The sequence below is a fragment of the Propithecus coquereli genome, unplaced genomic scaffold, assembly GCF_000956105.1.
Source record: "Propithecus coquereli isolate 6110/MARCELLA unplaced genomic scaffold, Pcoq_1.0 Scaffold48, whole genome shotgun sequence".
Classification (NCBI taxonomy): domain Eukaryota; kingdom Metazoa; phylum Chordata; class Mammalia; order Primates; family Indriidae; genus Propithecus; species Propithecus coquereli.
In genome coordinates this window covers 7786739-7809286 of record NW_012150618.1, presented here as the reverse complement: position 1 = coordinate 7809286, position 22548 = coordinate 7786739, and the positions used below count along the sequence as shown (strand labels likewise).

The following is a 22548-nucleotide window of genomic DNA, read 5'->3' as shown; positions in this document are numbered from 1 at the left end:
TTACAAGGGAGTTTGATGATGATTAACGGCCGTCTGTCAACACTAAAACCCCCGCTGGGTCCAAAATAATGCAAGTCACTCCGGCGCCCCGAGCGCGGATTTACACCCCAAGTTCACACCTCCATCGTCCCGCCGCTCGCAGTACCCCGCTGGGCCGACAGCAACTGCCCCAGGGAGCTCGGCCGCCCAGCGCCCGGTGGCACATTTGTCCCCCCGCGGTCCTCCCCTTCAGGCCGGGTGCCCCGCCCCCTCGCCCCGCGCTGTGCAGCCTCCCGCAGCGACGCGCACTGCCCCAGTCCGGGTCACAGTCGGAGGCTGCCCCCCACTCCCGCGACACCCCAGAAGGCGCCCCCCGGCCGGGTCTCTCGGGGCCCCAGGACCGCTGGAGCAGAATGACGAAAGTGACGAAAGAGATGACGCCACGCCGCCCGCCTGGCCGCGGCCGGGCGCCCACAAACGCCGCCCCGCCCGCTCGGGTCGCCCGCGCGCTCGCGGCCGCGTCAGTCCCGCGGGGCGCGCGCCCAACCGCAGCCCCCGCCCCCGCCGACCGCGCCAGGATTCCCACGACGCCCGCCCCCGCGCGCCGGCCGCCCGGCGCCCTCCTCCGCGCGGCCCAGCCTGCCCAGGCCTCTGGCGAACATGGCGCTTGTCCCCTCGCAGGTGCTGCGGGTGGCCATCCTGCTGTCCTACTGCTCTATCCTGTGCAACTACAAGGCCATCGAAATGCCCTCGCATCAGACCTACGGAGGGAGCTGGAAGTTCCTGACGTTCATTGACCTGGTAAGGCCGTCCCCTCCCCTCTCCCTGTCCGCCCCGCACCCAGTGCCGGTGTGTGTTTGTGGGTGCGCGAGTACTTTCGCGCGTGCGCGTCTCCAGCACCCACCCTTGTCCTCACCTCTTCCCCAGTGATTGCGTCTAAAGGCCTGGCTGCCCCCGCAGCGGCGCTCCCTGAACCACCCACGGTTACCTGGTAGCTGGGGGACGAATGGAGGTGGGGCGCAGCCAGGTGGTGGGCTATTTGGAGGCACAGACTGCTTCCAACAGACGACACCGGAAGACTCTTCACCTAACAAAAGCATTGGACAACCTTGATCACGAATGGCCTGAGACCCACCCATTCGCCCTCAAGGTGCTTTCGAGAACACCCGCCGTGGGATAAACTTGCTTCAACTGAAGGAAACTGGGTATTGTCTAGTTATTTGGAGCTTCACCTGAAAAGACCCAAATCCTCTTCAGAAGAGAGAGAAAACACCTAATAAAGTTGTCTTCTTTGCATCTGTTTTTTGCCCTCTGTCAGTAATTTACTTCCAGTTTTTCTCCAGAAACATCAGGGGGAGAGAATTTCAAAATGCATTTCCAATGTGTACACTTTTCTCTGTCTTCCCATGTAAAAGTTTGTGATAGTTTGCATAAGCAACTCCTCTGTTGGCACAATATGATAGTCTTGACAGGTGCAGGTTATTGTTATTTTTATTTTTAAAGCTTACATACTTCTGACACTAAAAGAGTCCCCACAGAGAATCAGAACATGGCATAAGGCCCAATAACGACATGGGTGGACCTAGGAACTTCAGGGTGAAAGGTGACTAAGATGGGTGTGTAACACACACTGTAGGATTATCAGGAAGAGGATTAAAACAAAAGCAATGAAGTTCTAGAGGACCCTGTTACGGAAAATGTAGAACCAATTCCAAGATTATATACAAAGTTGGCCAAGCCAGCAAGATTATAATCTCTCTTTTTTTTTTTTTTTTTTTTTTGAGACAGAGTCTGGCTCTGTTGCCTGGGCTAGAGTGCTGTGGCGTCACCCTAGCTCACAGCAACCTCAGCCTCCTGGGCTCAAGTGATCCTACTGCCTCAGCCTCCCGAGTAGCTGGGACTACAGACATGCGCCACCATGCCTGGCTAATTTTTTTATGTATAGATCTTTAGTTGTCCAGCTAATTTCTTTCTATTTTTTTAGTAGGGATGGGGTCTCACTCTTGATCAGGCTGGTCTCGAACTCCTGAGCTCAAACGATCCACCTACCTTCGGCTCCCAGAGTGCTAGGATTACAGGCGTGAGCCACTGCGCCCGGCCTTATAATCTCTTTTTTTGACCCTCCATTTTGGTGAAGAGAACTTGATACCTGTTTTAAGGTATTTCCAATGGCTTAGGATGCCTCAAAGAAATCCAATCAGACGCTTTTGGTTTAGAAATACCACCTTATTATTTGCATTATATTAAATATTTTCAGAGAGGAATTTAAATTCTTTTGCCAGCAGTCTACAAACTGTGCACATACCCTTAGGCACACAATACTTCCTAGGGCATAGAGCGTTTCAAGGGTTTCACATTTCAGACCCTCCACTTCCAACTCTTTCTTGAAACTAATCTGCCTCTGAACACGCATGATGCCTGCCAGTTCTCCTTTCTTATTCCCCATTCATCCATGAGAGGAGCACATGACAAGACTCTGTACTGTGTTTTTCATTCTGTTCCTTTTAGCATTCAGAAGATAGATGGCTGCCACCGGGACTATCTTCATACTTGATTGAAAAACAGAGTTGTTTTGACAGAAAGTCTTACTGGGTTGATTGGCTTGTCAATGAGGATTGACTTTGCCAGTTATGTCGTGTAGCAGACATTTTCCATAGATTGAATGAGCTCAATCTGCAGCCCTGAGGTTCTGATACATATGTATATAAAGCAAGTATCCCATATACAGAGCGTCACAAAGCATGTCCCTCTTTTTACAAGTGTTTAAACTTATGTTAAAGATGTTTAGATGTTATTTAAAAATATGTGCATATCTTTTCAGAATTCCTTTAGGGACTATGTGAGCAAAACTCCTTTTGGATTACTGCCTTACGCCATTCCTAAGTCAGATCTCACTTAGAGCTGGCCCATTTGAGAGTTGTCAAGGAGCAGGGCTGAGCTAAAATACTGGCAGAGCTGCTACCAGAGCCGTAGGTACCATACACAGCTCTCAGTAGCACCCTGGCAGAAGATGCTGTATTTTGGGAGCAGACGGTGGGGTCAGGTAAGGGGGTAGAAACTGAGGGTGTCCGTTAACCCAAGAGAGATTTGACTGTTTTTCACATTCACATTGCTTACTGCATGTTAAAAAACAAGGCTCACAGAAAGAATATGCCTCTCATAACCTTTGTATGACATTAAACTGTAGTAGAGTCAGTTTGATATACTTGTCATACAGCTTGTATTTTAGCATTTGATAATTAGACTTGCCTATTTTATGTAACGCTAATCACCATAAATATACTTTTTTTCTATCCCAGAATTCAGACAATAAATTCAAATTTGAAACTTTTACTTTGTTTCATATTTAGTTCCAGTATGTATAGGGCCTTAAGCCAATGATTCAAACTTTTTTTACTCTGTGGCTCTTGATTGAAATATAATAATTATCTCTAACCAAGAGTTCCTTTGAGAGAGTATGTCTAAAATATATTCATAAGAACACTCATGCAAAGTGTTATTCTTTTTACTATTCAAGATTTGGAGTCCTTAGAGTTTAAGCATTGCACAGCTGTTAAAACAACCAACCTGTCGATCCTCAGTAATGGCATGAGAAGAGTAGGCTACTATAATTTAGCCATTTAACTTTTCATTTTTTATGTTAAAAAAACTAGTAAATTTTATTACCTAGTGCCTTGTACAATTTTAATGATTCTAGGTTTATTGGAGTAATTTTGGAAGAGGGCTTAACTTCTCAACATTTTAATGAGAAGGCCCTTTTTTTAGCCAGCTTGTATTGCAGGGAGTCAGGGCATTTATCCTGATGGCCACAGTTGGATTCCGTGTTCCGTGGCATCAGTTTACCAGGACATGAGTCAGGAATCTCAGGCTATGCTTATCAGGGAGCATATGGTTATGTGGTAGCGGCCATTCCAGCTGTGTTCTCTTTAGATAGGAGAGTTATTCCAATCGAATCAGAGGTCATGGTCAAAATCTGAAATGCCGATTGTTGCTACCATTAATCTAATACTGTTATTTCCCGATGGCTCCTTTTTCCTAGCAATAAAAAACTGTAAGAGAACTAAAGTGCTTTTGGAAAATTCAAGTTAAATGGAGAAGGAACGCTGGCTTGGTATGGTAGTCAGAATAATGGGCCTCCAAAGATGTCCACATCCTAATGCCTAGAACCTGTGAATATGTTAGGTTACATGGCAAAGGGGAATTAAGGTTGTAGTTGGAATTAAGGTTGCTAATCAACTGACCTTAAAATAGGCAGGTTATCCTGGATTATCCAATTGGGCCCAGTATAATTACAAGGGTCCTCAAAAGTGGAATAGGGAAACAAGAAGAGAAGAGACAGCTGGAGGAAGATAGGACTGGGGAGGACAGTCACAGAGAGATGACCAGTGCTGGCTGTGAAGACGGGGCAAGGGCACGAGCCAAGGAATGTGGGAGGTGTCTAGAAGCTGGATATCTCTAGAGTTTTAAAGTTCTAAAGTCTAGAACTTTCCTCCTAGAGTTTCTAGAAGGAATACAGCCCTTTGACAGCTTGATTTTAGCCCAGTGAGACCTCTTTTGGACTTGTGACCTCCAGAATTGTAAAATAATAAATTTGTGTTGTTTAAGCCACTAAATTTGTAATTTGTCACCGCAGGAATAGAAAACAAGTGCACTTGGCTTTAAAGTCTCTGGCCTAGAAAAAAACTTAACTGTTTTTGTACTTATATGAAATAAATGCAGTGATTCAGCTGGTCTTTTATGTATAATTGATAACTGGTTAATTTTAGCTTTAACCAAAATATAGGTTTTGCCTACTTCCTCCATGAAACTATGCAGAGGAGGCCCACGTATGTGTAACAGTGGGCAATAAGAGACTCTATAAAGACTGAGCAACATTGGAAAAATTAGATCTTTCCTTTACTATGAAGTATTTCAGAAAATATCATTATGTAACATGCCAGGCCAGGAGAAGGAATACTCTTAACTGGAAACAAGTTGGAAAGAAAGAAAATTTGAACTGACCGATGTTCAAATATTTCCTTAGTCAATATCACAGCTGATGAATTTTCTTTAAATGATGCAGATTAATTCTCTTATTCAGTAGCTAAATGATAATTCTCCAAGATACATTAATAATTGCCCCCAACAATAAGAAAAAAAGAAGCAGCAGAATAAAACCAGCATAAATAAATTGAAAGAAAAAGGCAACTGTATTTTGAGGCCTCAGAGTAGTGGTTGGAGTGTAATAGGTGTTCAGTCAATGTTTGAATAAATGGAAACTTTCTGTTGCCAGATTTTTAATGAGTATTCTTGTTCCTACCAAAACATACAGGATAATAGCAATTAAAAAAAATACATCAATCAAACCTTCATTCATGTTCAGGTATATAGGGCAGACTGTCTAACATATTAGAATCAATTTCTTTGAAAACCATGAACTGGATATCTATTATTAAAACTTAAATTAATATTGATATTGTATTTAAGACTTCTTGATGTTTGAAGATTGAAACAGCGATCTGGCTAGTCCATTTGCTCTAGTTTGTGGTACTCACCGTTTTGAGAGTCCTCATTTCTTAGAGTTATATCATACTCATTATTCCTCCTGCCCTGACTTTTCATTCATGCATTGGCAGAATGTTGCTGTTTAGGCCCTGCCTACTCAGAGTATGAGCTGAGAACCAGCAAGATCCATTTTTCCCGGGAGGCTGTTAGAAATGTGGCATCTCCAGCTCCACCCTAGACCTTCTGAATCAGAATCTGCATTTTCATAAGACCATTAGATGATTCCTACATACATTCTAGTTTGATAAGTGCTGCTCTAGGCCACACTGTTTTTGTTTTGTACTTTAATATGGAACAGCTGTGGGACCCAGCCTTCATATGCTGATTGTGCCTACTTTCAAAACATACTTAAGGTGACTTTCACTGTGACATAATTAAAACCATGTAAAAAATTACAACTTGAAAATAAAAGAAAGTGAAAAATATGTATCAGACATCAGAGATGAGTTAGTTATTGCAATTGAGAAACAAATTTAGATAATCTTCGGGGCAACCAAGGCAGAAAAGAATGCACTGAATTATCCCTAGTGCTGGAATAAAGGAAGCATAACAATTTATCAGGAAAAATCAAGTTCTTTCCAGGTACTGACCTTTCAAGGTTAATTACTAAGATCCTCATATAAAGAACATTGGGTAGCAAAGTAGATAGTGCCTTTGATTGGTTTTTAGCAGAATATATAGAAATATTCTTATAGTTGATGTTTCTTGTATGATGGTTTTATGAAAGCCAAAGGCATGGTCTTATATTTTGGCTGGATGAAGGCATTTTTGTAGAGGTTTAAGGTAATATAATCTAGGTACTTTTTTTTTTGTTATCTAAATCCGAATTGCAAAAGAATTTACGAAAACCACAGAGGGAGGAGGACAAATAAAGGCTCAGATTTAGAAAAACTTGGAGTGTTCAAAAAGCAGGAAATGATCAAGTATACCTGGAGGATACAATTTTTGCTTTTAGACATGCTAGGAATTTTTGACATTTAAAAAAATGTTAGAGGCAAAATAAACTGCGTAAGTATACTGAATTTTGCATTTGAGTTATTCTCATACTTACTTATATACTTATCATAAAATACATTCTTGATGCTTGTTCATGGCTTAATTTTAAATAGGAAATAAAATATCTTGAGAAGAGTTTCTGTATGTCATTACATAATTAGGGTACTCAGTTTTGCCAGTCAAAGCCACACAGTACCATGTGAAGGTTCATTGAGTACTCAGGGAACAAAATTAGGTGCATTTTTACTTGTTTTTTTAGTTTTTGGCTTTTTTGGATATTATACAAAAAAGGGTGAAACTGCAGATTTTTGTTCTCCTGGAAACTCAGACTTGACCCTAAAATGTGCACATAAACTTGAAAGATTAAATAATGTTTTTTCCTAACCTTGGGGAAGAATTGTGAGAATAATGCTTTGCATAGAATCTTCACCTTCTTTACAAGTGTTTCTTTTGGATCAGACATATAATAGGGGCCTGGTTTTGTTGGAGTGGGGGAAATAGTTGATGATGTAATCACCCGTTCCCTCTCTTAGTTGCAAATGCAAATTACAGAAAGTCATCTGACCACTGTTGAGGTCACTTCTTTTCTCATCCCTGCCATTCCCCCATGTCTGGTATAACATTTAGCAAAATTGGTAACCGCTCTTGGGGGTTTTCATTTGTTTCTCTGTGTTCCCTTGAAATGTCATGTGTTTTTGCGGAAGCATGAACAATAGTACAGTTTTCCACATTGAATCAGATGCTCATGTGATCCGAGCATGCTTGGAAAAAATCTCACTGCTTAGGATTCTATAACAACATAGCTTTCTTTTGTGCTGCCTATGGCTGGACCGTTAAAGGGCTCAGTTCTCACCTGCAGGGTAGTCCCCTCCAAGTGCAGTGAGAACATTCTCTTTGAAAGTGAGACACCCCTTGATCAGATCCATCATGGAATGGAACAAGATATGGGGTGGAAGCATGGAATTCTAAAGAATCAAGACAATATGCTAACCTCTTTGTATTGACTTATATTTAGACCTGCAGGGCTGTGTTATAATTTCAAAATTTAATTTCAAAAGCAATATGTAGTTATTATAGAAAATTTGTACAATATAGGAAATCATAGGGAGGAAAATATATTCCATCTTAATTCTCCCTAATTTTCCTTACATCTTAGCATTTTAGTGCTTCAAGATGGTATTTATTTTGAAAGTTTATGCACACGCAGAAACACACAGAGACTACATTATAAATGTGTATACATATGTGTGTGTGTGTTAGATTTCAGAAAAAAATCATCCTCTTTATAAAATTATTTTTAAATTACAGATATCATTCAGAGATAACAATATTAGTATTTTGATATTTGCCTTTTTAGTCATATATGTACTTTTTTTAAAAAACAAAAGTTTAATATATACATACGGTTTTTATAAATTTATTTTAAATTCATGTGCACTAAAACTTAATCTTTGTGCTGTATAGTTCTATAAGTTTTGACAGATGTATAGAATTGTATAACTACCACCATAATCACCTAAAAACATTCCTTTCTATTGCCTCTTTATAGTCAAACCCTCCCCTGAATCTTATGAACTATAGATTGGTTCTCTGTCTCAATAGTTTTACCTTTTCTAGAAAAATATATGAGACATACAATGTGTCTTTGATTCTAGTTTTTCATTTAGCATAGTGCATTTCACGTTCATTTGTGTTGTGTGTATCAATAATTTGTTCCATTTGATTGCTGAGTAGCATTCCAAGGTATTGATGTACTACAGTTTGTTTATCCATTCACAAGTTGAAGTACATTTGAAATGTTTTTCTGTTTAGGATGATTATGAGAAAAGCTGTTGAAAACATTGCAGACAAATTTTTGTGTGAACATCAATTTTCATTTTTATTGGGTATGTCCCTAGAAGTAGGATTGCTTGGTCATCTGATAAGTATGTGTTTAACTGTATAAGAGACCACAAAACTGTTTTCCAGAGTGTATGTACCATGTTGCATTGCCACCAGCAGTGTGTGAGAGTTTCACACACTGGAACGCACACGTTATATCTTACTCAGTTCCTAGTATTGTCAATTTTTCTTTTATTTTAGCTATTCTAAAAAGTGTGTAGTGGTATCTCATTGTTGTGTTAATTTGAGTTTCTCTCATGATTAATGATGTTGAGTATCTTTCCTGTGCATTTTATCTCATGATACCTTCTTTGTGAAGTATCTATGCAAATCTTTTCCCCATTAAAAAAAATTGGGTTACAGCCTGGTGTGGTGGCTCAGGCCCATAATCCTAGCACTCTGGGAGGCCGAGGCGGGTGGATTGCTCAAGGTCAGGAGTTTGAGACCAGCCTGAGCAAGAGCGAGACCCTGTCTCTACTAAAAATAGAAAGAGATTGGCCAGACAACTAAAAATAGGAAAAATTAACTGGGCATGGTGGCTCATGCCTGTAGTCCCGACTGCTTGGGAGGCTGAGGCAGAAGAATCGCTTGAGCCCAGGAGTTTGAGGTTGCTGTGAGCTGGGTTGGTGCCATGGCACTCTAGCCCGGGCAACAGAGCGAGACTGTCTCAAAAGAAAAAAAAAAAATTGGGTTGTTTTCTTATTATTTTTCTTAAGCTTTGAGAGGTTTTATGTATGCCAAATAAAAGTTTTTTGTCAAATATGTGATTTGCAAACATTTTCTCCCTATCTTTGGGTTATCTTTTCATTTTATTAGCAGTTTTTTTGCAGATTAAAAGTTTATCAATTTGATAACTTCCAATTTATCAATTTTTTCTTTTATGGAACATGCTTTTGATGTTGTATCTAAGAACTCTTTGCCTAACACAGGATCATAAAGATTTTCTCTTATGTTTCCTTCTAGAACTTTTAGAGTTTCAGGTTTTACATTTTGGTCTATGATCCTTTTTTTTCTTTTTGTATATGATGTGCAAGTGTTCTAGCAACATTTCTTGAAAAGATTATCTGTTCACCATTGGATTGCCTTGGCACCTTTGTCAAAAATCAATTGATTAAATTTGTGAATCTGTTTCTGGACTCTCTGTTCTGTTTTACTGATGTGTCTGTTCACAAGTTCCACACTCTGTTGATTATTGCAGCTTTATAGTAAGTCTTGAAGGCAGGTAGTCTGAAATTCTCCAAATTTGTTCTTTTTCAAAATTTGTTTAGGCTGTTGTAATTACTTTTTTCTGTTTAAATTTTAGAATAATCGTGTCAATATGTCACTGGGACTTTTGAGCAGGATTTCATTGTATCTATAGAACAATTTGAGGAAAATTGACATCTTAACAATATTTACATTTCTAACCCACAGACATGATATATCTCTCCATTTATTTAGATTATTTCTTTTATCTATGTTTCATAGTTTTCAGCATATAGCTCATGCACATATTTTGTTAGATTTATACCTATGTATTTTATTTTGTATTAGTTATTATAAATGGTACTTTAAAAAGTTATCCTTTACTAACTGTTGTCTTAGTGTATTTTGTGTTGCTATCACAGAATACTACAGACTAGGCAATTTATAAAGAACAGAAATTTATTTCTTACAGTTCTGGAGGTTGGGAAGTCCAAGAGCATGGTGTTGGCATCTGGTGAGGGCCTTCTTGCTCCATCATAGTCGGCGGAAGGCATTATAGGGTAAAGAGGGGTGCCTGAGAGAGAGCCAAACTGGCTTTTATGACAGACCCACTCTTGGGATAACTAATCCACTCCCATGATAGCCCATTAGTCCACTAACCAACTGGTCCATTAATCCATGAATCCATGATTTAGTCATCTCTCAAAGGTCCACCTCCTAATACTGTTACATTGGAGATTAAATTTCAACATGAATTTTGGAAGACACTAACATTCAAATTGCAGCAACATTTTTATATTTAATTGACATTTTTATTGAGATAACTGTAGATTCACCTTAGTTGTAAGCAATACAGAGAGATCCTATGTAGGCTTTACCCAGTTTTTCCCAGTGGTTACATCTTGCAAAACTGTAGTGTTAATACAATATCACAACCAGGATATTGATAATGAAACAGTCAAGATATAGAACATTTCCATCACCATGAGGATTCCTTGTGTATCCCTTTTATGGACACACTACCTTCTCTCTCTGCCCCATCCCTGACTGCTGGCAATCATTAATTTGTTCTCTATTTCTATGATTTTGGCTTTTTAAGAATATTATCTAAATGGAATAATGCATATGTGACTTTTGGGGATTGTCTTTTTTTCACTCAGGATAATTTCCTGGGGAGTCATCCAAAATGTCAAATGTATCAGTGGTTTGTTCCTTTTTATTGCTGAGTAGTATTTCAGGGTACGGATGCACCATTGGGTGTTTAACCATGCAGCCATCGAAGGACATCTGAATTGTCTCTGGTTTTGGACTATTGTAAATAAAGCTGCTATGAATATTCAGGCACAGGTTTTTATGTGATCATAAGTTTTTATTTTTTTAGTATAAACATCCAAGAGAACAATTGCTGAGTTGTGTGATAGTTTCAAGTTTGGTTTTAAACAAAGCTACCAAACTGTTGTCCAGAACCATTTTACATCTCTACCAGAAATGTGTAAGTGATACAGTTTCCTCCCATTCTTGCCTGTTATTTGATGTTGTTAGTATTTTTTATTTTAGCCATTTTGATTTGTGTGTGGTGACATCACATTGTGGTTTTAATTTGCATTTCTTAAATGGCTAATGATGTTGAACGTATTTCATGTGCTTACTTGCCATCTCTACATCCTTTTCAGTGAAACTAATAGATTTTACTTTCTGGTGGTTTATTCTTAACATGTAGAGATATATTTCATTTTTGCATATTTACCTTATATCCTGTGATTTTGCTAAACTCATTTATTAGTTCTAGGAGTTTTGTTGTAGATTTCCTAGATTTTTCTTTTTTTATGTAGACAATCGTGTAATCTAAAACAGAAACATTTTTATTTCTTTCTTTCCAATCTGCATAGTTTTTCTTTCTTTTTAATGGTGTATTGCATTGGTTAAGACTTCCAGTATGATTTTGAATAGAACTGGTTAGAGCAAATATCTTTACATTGTTCCTTTCTTAGGTGGAAAACATTCAGTCTTTTACAATTAAGTATGTTAGTGACAGGTTTTTTTTGGTACCTGCCTTTTATCTGTTTGAGTAAGATTCTGTTCCTAGTTTGCTGAGAGGTTTAAAAAGAAAACCCCGTAAATGGATATTGAATTTTTGTCGTATGCTTTAATTACATCTATTTATATGTTCATATGGCTTTTATTGATTTTTTTAAAAAAAGATTTTCTTGTATATATTTAAGGTATACAACCTGATGTTATGGGATACATATATAGAGAATAAAAAGATTACAATAGTGAAGCAAATTATATCTATTATATCTCACAAAGTTACTCATTTTTTGGTTTTGTGGCAGAAGCCACTAAAGTCTATTCATTTAGCATGAATACAAAATATGGTACAGTTTTATTACCTACAGTTCTCATGTTGTATTAATACATTAGGTCTCTAGACTTGTTCATCCTGCATATCGCTGCTTTGTATCCTCTATGTTCTCATGTCCTCCCCGTTCCCACCACCACCTGTGGTAACCACTGTTTTGTTCTCTATCTTTGTATATTTGATTATTTTTTAGATTCCACATAAAAGGGAGATCTTGCAATATTTTTCTGTATCTGGCTTATTTTCCTTAGCATAATGTCCTCCAGACTCATCCACATCATGACAAATGGCAAGATATCATTCTTTTTAAGGGCTGAATAATATTCCATTATATATATATATATATGTGACAGTTTCTTTATCCATTTGTCTGTTGGCAGACACTTAGGTTGTTTCCATAGCTTGCCTATTGTGAATAGTGCTGCAATAAACATGGTAATGCAGATATCTTCATGAGGTGGTGATTTCATTTCCTTTGGGCATATGCCCAGAAGAAGGATTACTGGCTCATATGGTAGTTCTATTTTTAATTTCTTTAGAAACCTCAATACTGTTTTCCATAATGGCTGTACCAATCTACATTCCCACCAAAGGGTTTCTCCACTCCCTTGCCGAGATTTGTTATCTTTTAACTTTTTGATAATAGCCATCCTAATGGGTATGAGGTGGTACCTCAAAGTGGTTTTGATCTGCATTTCCCTGATGATTAATGATATTGAGCACCTTTTCATGTGCCTTCTAGTGATTTTTATGTTTTCTGTGAAGAAGTGTCTATTTTGGTCTTTTATACATTTTTTAACTGTTTTTTTTATTTCTACTATTGAGTTGAATGAGTTCTTTATAAATTTCAGATATTAACCCCTTATCAGATATGGCTGGCAAATATTTTTTCTCAATTTGTGGGCTGCTGTTTGATTTTGTTGATTATTTCCTTTGCTTGCAGAAGCTTTTTAGTTTGATGTAGTCCCATTTATTTCTTTTTGCTTTTGTGGCCTGAACTTTTGTGATATCCAAAAAATCACTGCTAAGGCCAATGCCCAGGAACTTTCCCCTGTGTTCTCTTTCAGGAGTTTGATAGTTTCTGGTCTTACATTTAGGTCTGTATTCCATTTTTGAGTTGATTTTTGTGTGTGGTATGAGTCCAATTTCGTTCTTTTGCATGGGGGAATTGAGTTTTCCCAGTACCATTTACTGAAGAGATTATCCTTTCCCTATTGTGTCCTCTCAGTGCCTTCATCAAAAATTAGTTGGCTGTATGTTTGGAATTATTTCTGGGCTTCCTATTCTGTCCACTGGTCTATTTGTCTGTCTGTATGTGGGTACCATACTATTTTGATTACTATAGCTTTGTAACGTAATTTTAAATCAGGAAGTGTGATGATTTTTGACTATCAAACCAGTTTTGCATTTCTAGGGTGAATGCCACTTGATTATGGTATATTGTTCTTTTTATATATTGCTTAATTTGATTTGCTTATATTTTGTTGAGATTTTTTGTCTCTCTGTTCATGAAGAATATTTATCACTAATTTTTTGTTTGTTTCTTTGTTTCTGTCTTTGGTATTAGGGTATGCTGGCTTCATTCCTCTTCAGTGTTCTGGAAGAGATTAAGTAGAATTGGTGTTACTTCTTCCAGAAATGTGTTTGGTAAAATTTACCAGTGAAAACCACCAGGCTTGGAGTTTTCTTTGTTGGAAAGTTTCAATCATAAATTCAATTTAGTTTCTTTCAAGATATAGCGCTATTAAGGTTATCAATTGTTTTTTATTGAGATTTGGTGGTTTGTGCCTTTCAAATAATTAGACCATTTCATCTTTCAGTATTCCCTTCTTATCTTTCTCTTGTCTGTAAGGTCTATAGTGATAACCATATTTTATTCCTGATATTGGTAATTTGTGTCTTATCTCTGTTTTCTTCAGGAGTTTGGCTAGGCGCTTCTCAACTTTTTATTGATTTTTTCAAAGATCAAATTTGGTTTTGTTTTTTGGGCTATTGTTATTGTTTTCAATTTCATTGATTTCTGTTTTTAACCTTTATTTATTTCTTCCTTCCGTTTATTTTGGATTTATCTTGCTCATCTTTTACTAATTTTTTTTTTTTTTTTGAGACAGAGTCTCACTGTGGTTGCCCAGGCTAGAGTGCCGTGGCGTCATCCTAGCTCACAGCAACCTCAAACTCCTGGGCTCAAGCGATCCTCCTGCCTCAGCCTCCCGAGTAGCTGGGACTACAGGCATGTGCCACCATGCCCGGCTAATTTTTTCTATATATTTTTAGTTGTCCAATTAATTTCTTTCTAATTTTAGTAGAGACAGGATCTCTCTTGCTCAGGCTGATCTCGAACTCCTGAGCTCAAACAATCCGCCCGCCTCGGCCTCCCAGAGAGCTAGGATTACAGGCGTGAGCCACCGCACCCGGCCACTAATTTCTTAATGTGGAAGCTTAGATGATTAATTTATTAATTTGAGGCCCTTCTTCTTTCCTACAGAAACATTTAATGCTACAAATTTGCCTCTAAGCACTACTGTAGCTGCATCTTACAAGTTTTAATACATTTTATTTTCATTGTCATTCAGTTCAAAGCTATTTTTTTTTTTTTTTTGAGACAGGATCTCACTCTGTTGCCTGGGGTAATGTGCAGTGGTGTCATCATAGTTCACTCTGTTCACTGCAACCTCCAATGCCCAGGCTCAAGCAATCCTCCTGCTTCATCCTCCTGAGTAGCTGGGAGTACACACATGTGCCACCACGCCTGGCTAATTTTTTTATTTTTTGTAGGAATGTGGTCTTATTTTGTCGCTCAGGCTTGTCTCAAACTCTTGGCCTCAAGCAATCCTCCTGCCTCGGCCTCCCAAACTGCTGGGATTAGTGGTAAGCCACCATGCCCAGCCCAAAGTATTTAAAATTTCCTTTGAGTCTTTCTATTTTACAATGGGTTACTTCGACACTTGTCGTCTATACATTTTTGACATATCCCAAATATCTTTCTGTGATTTACTTCTAGTTTAATTACTTTATGATCAGAGATCATTCTTTGCATGATTTCAATTTTAAATTTGTTAAGTGTGGTTTTATGGCTCAGAATGTGGGCAATTATGTTGACTATTCCATGTGCACTTGAAATATGTATTCTGTTATTATTGGGTAGAGTGGTTCTTAAACATCAATTATGTGAAGTTGGTTGTTAGCGTTGTTCAGGTCTTCTATATCCTTGCTGATTTTCTCTTTACTTGCTCTCTCATTAACTGAGAAAGGAGTAGTGAAGTATCTAAGTAAAATTGCAGGTTTGTCTAATTCATTTCAGTTTTATCAATTCTTGCATCATATATTTTGGAACATACACTTTGTTAAGTTCATGCACACTTGAGAATGCTGTATATCTTGGTGAATGCCCCTTTTTTATTATAAAATGTCCTCCATTTTCCTTGCTAAATAATTCCTTGTTCCAAAGTCTGCTTTGTCTAATATTATTATAGCTTCTCCAGCTTTCTTTTTGATTAGTGTTTGTGTGTTGTACCTTTTTTCATCCTTTTAACTTATCTATATTAATATATTTAAAGTGGATTTTCTTGTAAACAAGATATAGTTGAGTCATATTTTTGAAATTTAATTTAATAATCTCTATCTTTCAATAGGTACCATTTATATTTAATGTGATTATTAAAATGGTTGGATTTAGGTGTACTACTTTATTATTTGTATTCTATTTGTTACCCTATTTTGTTCTTGCATTACCATTTCCTGCCTTCTTCTGGATTATTTGAATATTTTTTAGTATTTCATTTTAATTTATGTATTGGCTATTTGTATATACCTCTTTGAATTATTATTTTAGTAGTTGTCCTAGGGATTACCATATACATAACTAGCTTTACATGATCTACTTGGAATGAATAGTTTACCACTTCAAGTAAAACATACAAGCCCTGTCACTTTATTCTCCCACTTTATGTGATAGTTATTATTTTTACTATATCTACATAACTGGAAAACCCCATAGATAATGTTATCATTTTTGCTATTAACAGTATAATATTTTAAAGAACTTAGTAGAATAAAATAGCCTATTATATTTACCCAGATATTTGCCATTTCTGTTCCTCTCTCTTCAGTTCTTATGTTCATATTTCCCTCTGGTATCATTTCACTTCAGCCTGAGAATTTATCTTAGCATTTCATCAAGAGAAGGTCTGCTGGCAACAAATTCTCTTAGTTTTCCCTTCATCTGAGAATACCTTTGTTTTGCTTGTATTCCTGAAGGATATTTTTTCTGGATAAAAAGTTTTGGTTAACACTTTTTTTCTTTCTTCACTTGAAAGATGTGCCTCTCTCATCTGGCCTCTGTGAATTCTTATGAAAAACCTGCAATCATTTAAACCATTGCTGTCCTGAATGTAATGTGTTGTTTTTCTTTGGTTGCCTTTAAGATTTTTTTCCTTATCTTTGGTTTTCAGCAGTCTGATTATGATGTGTCTGAGCATGGTTTTATGAGTTTATCTTGATGGGGGTTTGCTGAGCTTCTTAAATCTGCAATTTTATATCTTTCACCCAATTTAAGAAGTTTTTGGCCATGATATTTTTCAAATATTCCTTCTTTCAGACCTTTTGATTATTGTCTCACAGGTTGCTGAGGACTTGTTCATTTTTTCAGTCTTTTTTTCTCTGTTCTTTAGGCTGTGTAATTTCTATCGCTAGATCTTCAAATTCACTGAGTTTTCCCACCGTCACCTACATATTGCTACTGAGCCAATCCAGTGAATTTCTAAATTTCAGATATTGTATATTTCAGTTCAAAAACGTCCCTCTGGTTCCATTGTATAGTTATTATTTCTCAGCAATCAGTTTCTCTCTTTCCTTCATTTCAACAATGTTCTCTTTAGAGGACTGTTGAAGAACTTCCCTAAAGTCTGCCTGATAATTCCAACATATGGGCCATTTGGGGGTTGGCATCTGTTCATTGTCTTTTTCCTTTAATATTGGTCCAATTTTCCTGGTTCTTTGTATGTCAAGTTATTTTGGATTATACTGTAGGCATTTTGAATGTTAAGTGGCAAGGCTCTGGGTCCTGCTAAATTCTGTGGAGAATGTTGATTTCGTTTGTTTGCATTAGCAGGCAGTCAACCAGGATCACATTCAAACTTCATGTGCTGTCTTGTGGAGGTACTGAAGTCAGTAGAATTTTCAAAGATTTTGCTATGTTTGTTGGGTCTCACTGCAGCTTGCACTGCACAGGGGTTAGTCTGGACCTTGGTCATGGGTTTATGTGGTAGTTCAGTTCTTGATGCCTCTGCTGTGCTCCTCTAGGTCTGTTCTGTGCTTTCCCAGGACTTCGTCAGTGCATACAGAGAATTATGGGTTGCCCTTTTTCAGCCCTTCTCTCTGTCATTTCTTTCATACTTTCCAGCTCTCAGATGTCCCTTTTCTTGGTTCCTCCATCCAGAAAGATGGAGTCCTCTCAGAGTTCTAGCTCCCCATGCTGTCATGCAGTCACACATTGGAGATGCCTTCACAGTGAGGCAGCAAGAGAAAAGAAAGAGAAAGAGAGAAATAAAAAACATACTTCCTCTCCACTCTTCACAAAACAGGGCCTCTTTTTTTTTCCAGTTCCTCTGGCCAGAGAGATGGGTTTTCTTGGGGTTTTAGATACCCATGCTAAGGAAAAAAGGGGGAGGGCACATACTCTCTAGCACACAGAAGGCTTTTTCCCAGTCCGTTGGCTGGAAAGAAGGGGCTTCTCCTGGAGTTTCTGCTCTCAGTGATTCCCGCACAATTAATTCTGGGATTCAGCCTGCACTCAGGTCAAATCTTGGGGGGGAAAGGAGAATAAAAATCCACAGACTTCACCCTTATGGGTCCTTATTAATTTTCATTTACTTCCCAATGCACCTGGCATTGTGTACTTTCCAGAGCCTTCAGGTAGTTGTTTTTTGTATTCTGTTAAGAGTTTTTAGTTGTCATCAATGAGAATGACAGTCTGTAGTCAGCTTACTCCATTTTGGCTGGCACCAGAAGTAGCCTACATATGGTTTCAATACCTGTTTTTTTCCACTTAAAATATTTTATAAACATTTTTCCATGCCATTATACATTCTTCCATAACATCATTTTTAATAATGGCATATTTCTTCATATGTGTGTTTATACTGATTGTCTTAGTGACTATAAGAATAAATAAATCTTTACGTACTGTAATTATTTTCTTAGGATAAATTCTTAGAGGCAGAATTGCTCTACTAAAGTCTGTAAGAGAATATCTCAATGTTAAATCAGTTTACACTCCCTTCAGTACTTGAAGTACTAATTTCTCTATATTCCTGCTAACATAATAAAATAGAATACACTAGAATAGATAGAAAAATAATGCCAATGATCACTCAAGGTGCTTAAATCTCACAATTTCCTGTCCAGCAGATTCACTGCAAATCTTTCACCACAAATCTCATAAATGTAAGTGACTAGCTGTCTTTGACTCTATGTTTATAAAACTCAGTGGTTTTAGGCGTGCTTGGTTTGGGCTCATAAATACTTCAGTCAAACAAAGATCTTCAGGGGCCTAGAGCATCCTAATTGGATAGAATTGAAAGAGAGCAAGAATGGTTTTCTATATACAGCAATCATGGGTCTGTTCATGCATTCAATTTGTCTTGCATTAAAATTGCACTTTAGTTTAGTAGTACGTGATTTATTAGGTCCGGTTTGAAAAGCTGGACCTCTTGCCTACTCAAGCATTTCGTTATTCAGAGCATCTCCTGTATTATACAATTGACCCTTGAACAATGTGGAGGTTGGCGTATTGACTCCCCACACATTTGAAAATCCATGTATAATTTTTGACTCTCCAAAAACTTAACTACTAATATATACTATTGACTGGAAGCCGCATTGATAACATAAACAGTGGATTGATTCATATTTTGTATGTCATGTGTATTATATACTGTATTCTTGCAATAAAGTAAGCTGGAGGAAAGAAAAGGTTATTAAGAAAATCATAAGGAAGAGAAAGTATCTTTGCTATTCATTAAGTGGAAGTGGATCATCATAAAGGTCTTTATCCTCATTGTCTTCATGCTGAGTAGGCTGAGGAGGAGGAGGAAGAGGAGTTGGTCTTGCTGTCTCATGCATGGCAAAGGTGGAAAAATTGCACGAGGTGGAGGAGGTGGAAGAAGAGGCAGGCACATTCAGTGTAACTTTTATTGAAAAAATCCATGTGTTCAAACCTGTGTTGTTCAAGGGTCAGCTGTACAATTTTCCATTTCAACTGCCTCATTTCCATCAATCTACAAACATGGTATGCTCTCTCTCATCTTAAACAGAACAAAACAAAACAAAATAAAATTTGTCTTTGTGATGAATCTCCTAGTGCCACCCTATTTCTCTGGTTCTACTTTCAGCAAAACTCCTTGACAGAGTCTGCATTTCTGGTTTCCATTTTCTCTTCCCCCATTCTTTCTTACACGCACTCTACTCCACTGAAGGAGCACTAATCAAGGTTGTCAGTCACAACCATTGTCAACAAATAACAATGGCCAATTCTTAGTCTTCATTTCACTTAAACTCTCAGGAATGTTTCACCCAGACAGCCATGTTCTTTCTTTAAAAACTTTCTTTAAACTTGTCTCTGGGAAATGACACTCTCCTGGCTTTACTCTGACCTCTCTTGCTGTTTCCTGTTTCTTTTTAGTCTTCTTGTTGGTTTCTCTTCCTCTTTTTACCCTTTCAGTGTTGAATTTCCCACAAATCAATTCTATACACTCTTCCCTTTGTAGTTTATATTCACTCCCTTGGAGAGCTCACCTAGCATCATAGCTTTAAATACATTCCATGAGATTATGGTCCCCCAAATTTATATCTTGTGCCTCTCTTTCTTGAGTTCTATAGTCCTATATACGACTGCGTGTTTTGCAAACTTATGTTCCAAAACATCTTTTTATATTCTTTCCCAAACTCGCTTCTACCCCATTGCTCTTTGTCTGAACAAGCATCAGAATCATCCAAGACTGCTGTGTTGTGCAACTCCAGGGTGCATTGTTCTTATGGATTAATTGAATTTTTGTTAGCATCTTCTGTGCATTTTTCCAATGGGTACTTCATTTATTTGAATTGAACTGAAAAATGCAAACAATTCAGCAACTGTATCTGAAAATGTCAATCTATCTGGGCAGTTACTATACTAATTACATGATGAAAATGATCAGCTAATATTCCTGTGTTTAAGACATTTCCAAATATCAGAGAACAGTCTTCATAATGGCCAAAGCACATAATTAAAAAAAAAATAACCAGATTCAGATCTTGGAGAAATTTTAATGAAGAGTTTTTGATTTTAAAAAAAAATGTTTCACTTAGCTTTTAGGACAGTAACCACATAGTATTTTTTGATTCTACCAAAGATGGCCACATTTGTTTTGATTAAAAAGTGGTAAATAGCAGCTCTTTTTATTAGCTGCTACTACTGCAGAAAGCTTCATAAGGTTTTCAGCCAGAAATACTGCAAAGATCAGAGAGCTCTCAAGGAGTTTCCAACTAACTGTTGATATAGGTGCTCTCTCTGCATAAGCTGTTTGTTATACTCTCTTCCATAGAGTACACCATATTCTAAGCAAAAGAAGGGTTTTTAAAAAGTTTATCATTTTAATAAAATGTGGTATATGTATACCATGGAGTTCTACTCAGTCACAAAAAAAAATGGTGATATAGCATCTCTTGTATTATCCTGGATAGAGCTGGAACCCATTCTACTAAGTGAAGTATCACAAGAATGGAAAAACAAACACCACTTGTACTCACCATCAAATTGGTATTAACTGATCAACATTAAGTGCACCTATAGTAATAACATTCATCGTATGTCGGGCAGGTGGGAGTGGGGAGGAGGGGATGGGTATATTCACACCTAATGGGTGCGGTGCGCACTGTCTTGGGGATGGACACGCTTGAAGCTCTGACTCAGGCGGGGCAAGGGCAATATACGTAACCTAAACATTTGTATCCCTGTAATATGCTGAAATAAAAAAAAATTAAAAAAAATTTAATCATAGAATAAATAATGAACATGAAATAGTTTGTGTGATATGTTGTAAGTATTAAGGACCCGTATGAAATTAATTTTAACTCTCCAACTGCTTTCCATATTGTATCCTTTTCCCAGCCCATAATTTTACCTCCTAGAAGTAGCTGCCATCCAGGATTTTGTGTTTATCATCCTCCTCCCTCTTTTTAATAGTTTGTACCCCTAAACAAAATATTGTGTTGGTTAGTTTTGCTTCATTAGGGCCTTCATAAAAATGGTATCATTATGAAGCCTTTTTCTTTATCCAAATAGAAATAGCACGTTTAAGCAGGGTAAGCTTAGCAGTACAATGGCCCATTGTGATATTGTTTACATGCTTATGTTTTTTATTGCCTTCAGTACTATGTAATTTGGTCATGCAACTGATTACCCAGTTAAGAATTGGAAGGATGATGGGTAAATGTTAGCGTCCAACTGACAGAATGATTTATTAGAAGCATATATTTGTGGAATTTCACCTGCTTTGTTGTTTGGGAGGCCCAGTGCCAAACCTAAACATGAGTGTCAATGGCAGACCTGTGGCCAGCTGTTTAAGAAAATTCAACCACAGTTGAATTCTATTCAAGTTCAATTTCGTTTGCTTGCCAGTGGTGTCATGCTGATTTTCGAATCTATTTACCTTTTCTATACCTTCGCTCAGCATTGTTGATTTCAGTCCCTGTGGATGTAACCCATGGATCCTGGTGCCACCCACTGGCTGCACTGGCTTAGCTTTTGCCCTGCTTATGCTGGTACTGTCTGTTCTTCCAGTGTCAATGTTTCTGCTCCATTCCTCTGCCAAATGGACCCGCTGAACCATAAGATTTACATGAAGGGGCCTTTCCTTTGCTCTTACAAAACTCTGTGTAGCTCATTGACTTAGGTTGTTTCCTTTGATTTCAGAGATAGGTGGCATTTTGTTTTCATTAAAAATATTCTTTTGATTTCATTATTTTGTCTTAATGTGATTTGGATAGAAAATGCTACCAGTAATTTTTATAAAGAAAGCAGAAAAAAAAAGGAACTGACATTTGGCCATAACTTTAATCTACAACATAAAAAAGCATTCACTTACTTTAGAAAATAATAGGAGTCATTGTTATAAAAATGTGTTAGTTAAAGCTTCCTAAGTCTAAAAGGTCTCCTCTAATGTTCTGATCTGTCTTTATTCCCTTTATTTTAAAAGGCAAGCAATATACACATAGTACCCCCATAAAGATTTTATAAGATGTTAATGGAGAAATGAGAATAATATGGTCATACTTAAAGTTTACTTTCTTATGTAATTAATGTAAGCTCACTGTTCAAGCTTTATCGTCTTTGTATGCATGCCTGAGAGGGTATTTTTCTCATAATTCTTTTTATGTATACTGATGTTAAACTGCTTTAAATGACCAGTGTAGGTAAGTTTATTAAAATGAGATGTTAGGTTGCTGGCTTTCATTCTTCAAGATTCTGCTTTGGGTGAATAAAGTGAGAACATGAGATACTGAAGTGTCAAATACAAGTAGCATCTAGGAGACCACTGAACTCAATGCTCAAAAAAATCCTG

At 37.5% G+C, this 22548-nt stretch overlaps 1 protein-coding gene across 3 annotated transcripts in view; it reads left to right on the top strand.

The window, feature by feature from the left end:
* The first annotated feature begins 566 nt into the window (after positions 1–566).
* AIG1 (androgen-induced 1) overlaps positions 567–22548 on the top strand; it is a 229512-nt gene continuing 207530 nt past the window's right edge. For 2 of the 3 annotated variants that reach the window (XM_012655566.1, XM_012655567.1), the window contains exon 1: positions 567–780. In XM_012655566.1, the coding sequence (XP_012511020.1) occupies positions 640–780 (141 nt within the window). In that variant the 5' untranslated portion in view covers positions 567–639. The remainder of the gene's footprint in view (positions 781–22548) is intronic. The other variant, XM_012655565.1, reaches the window with a different exon arrangement.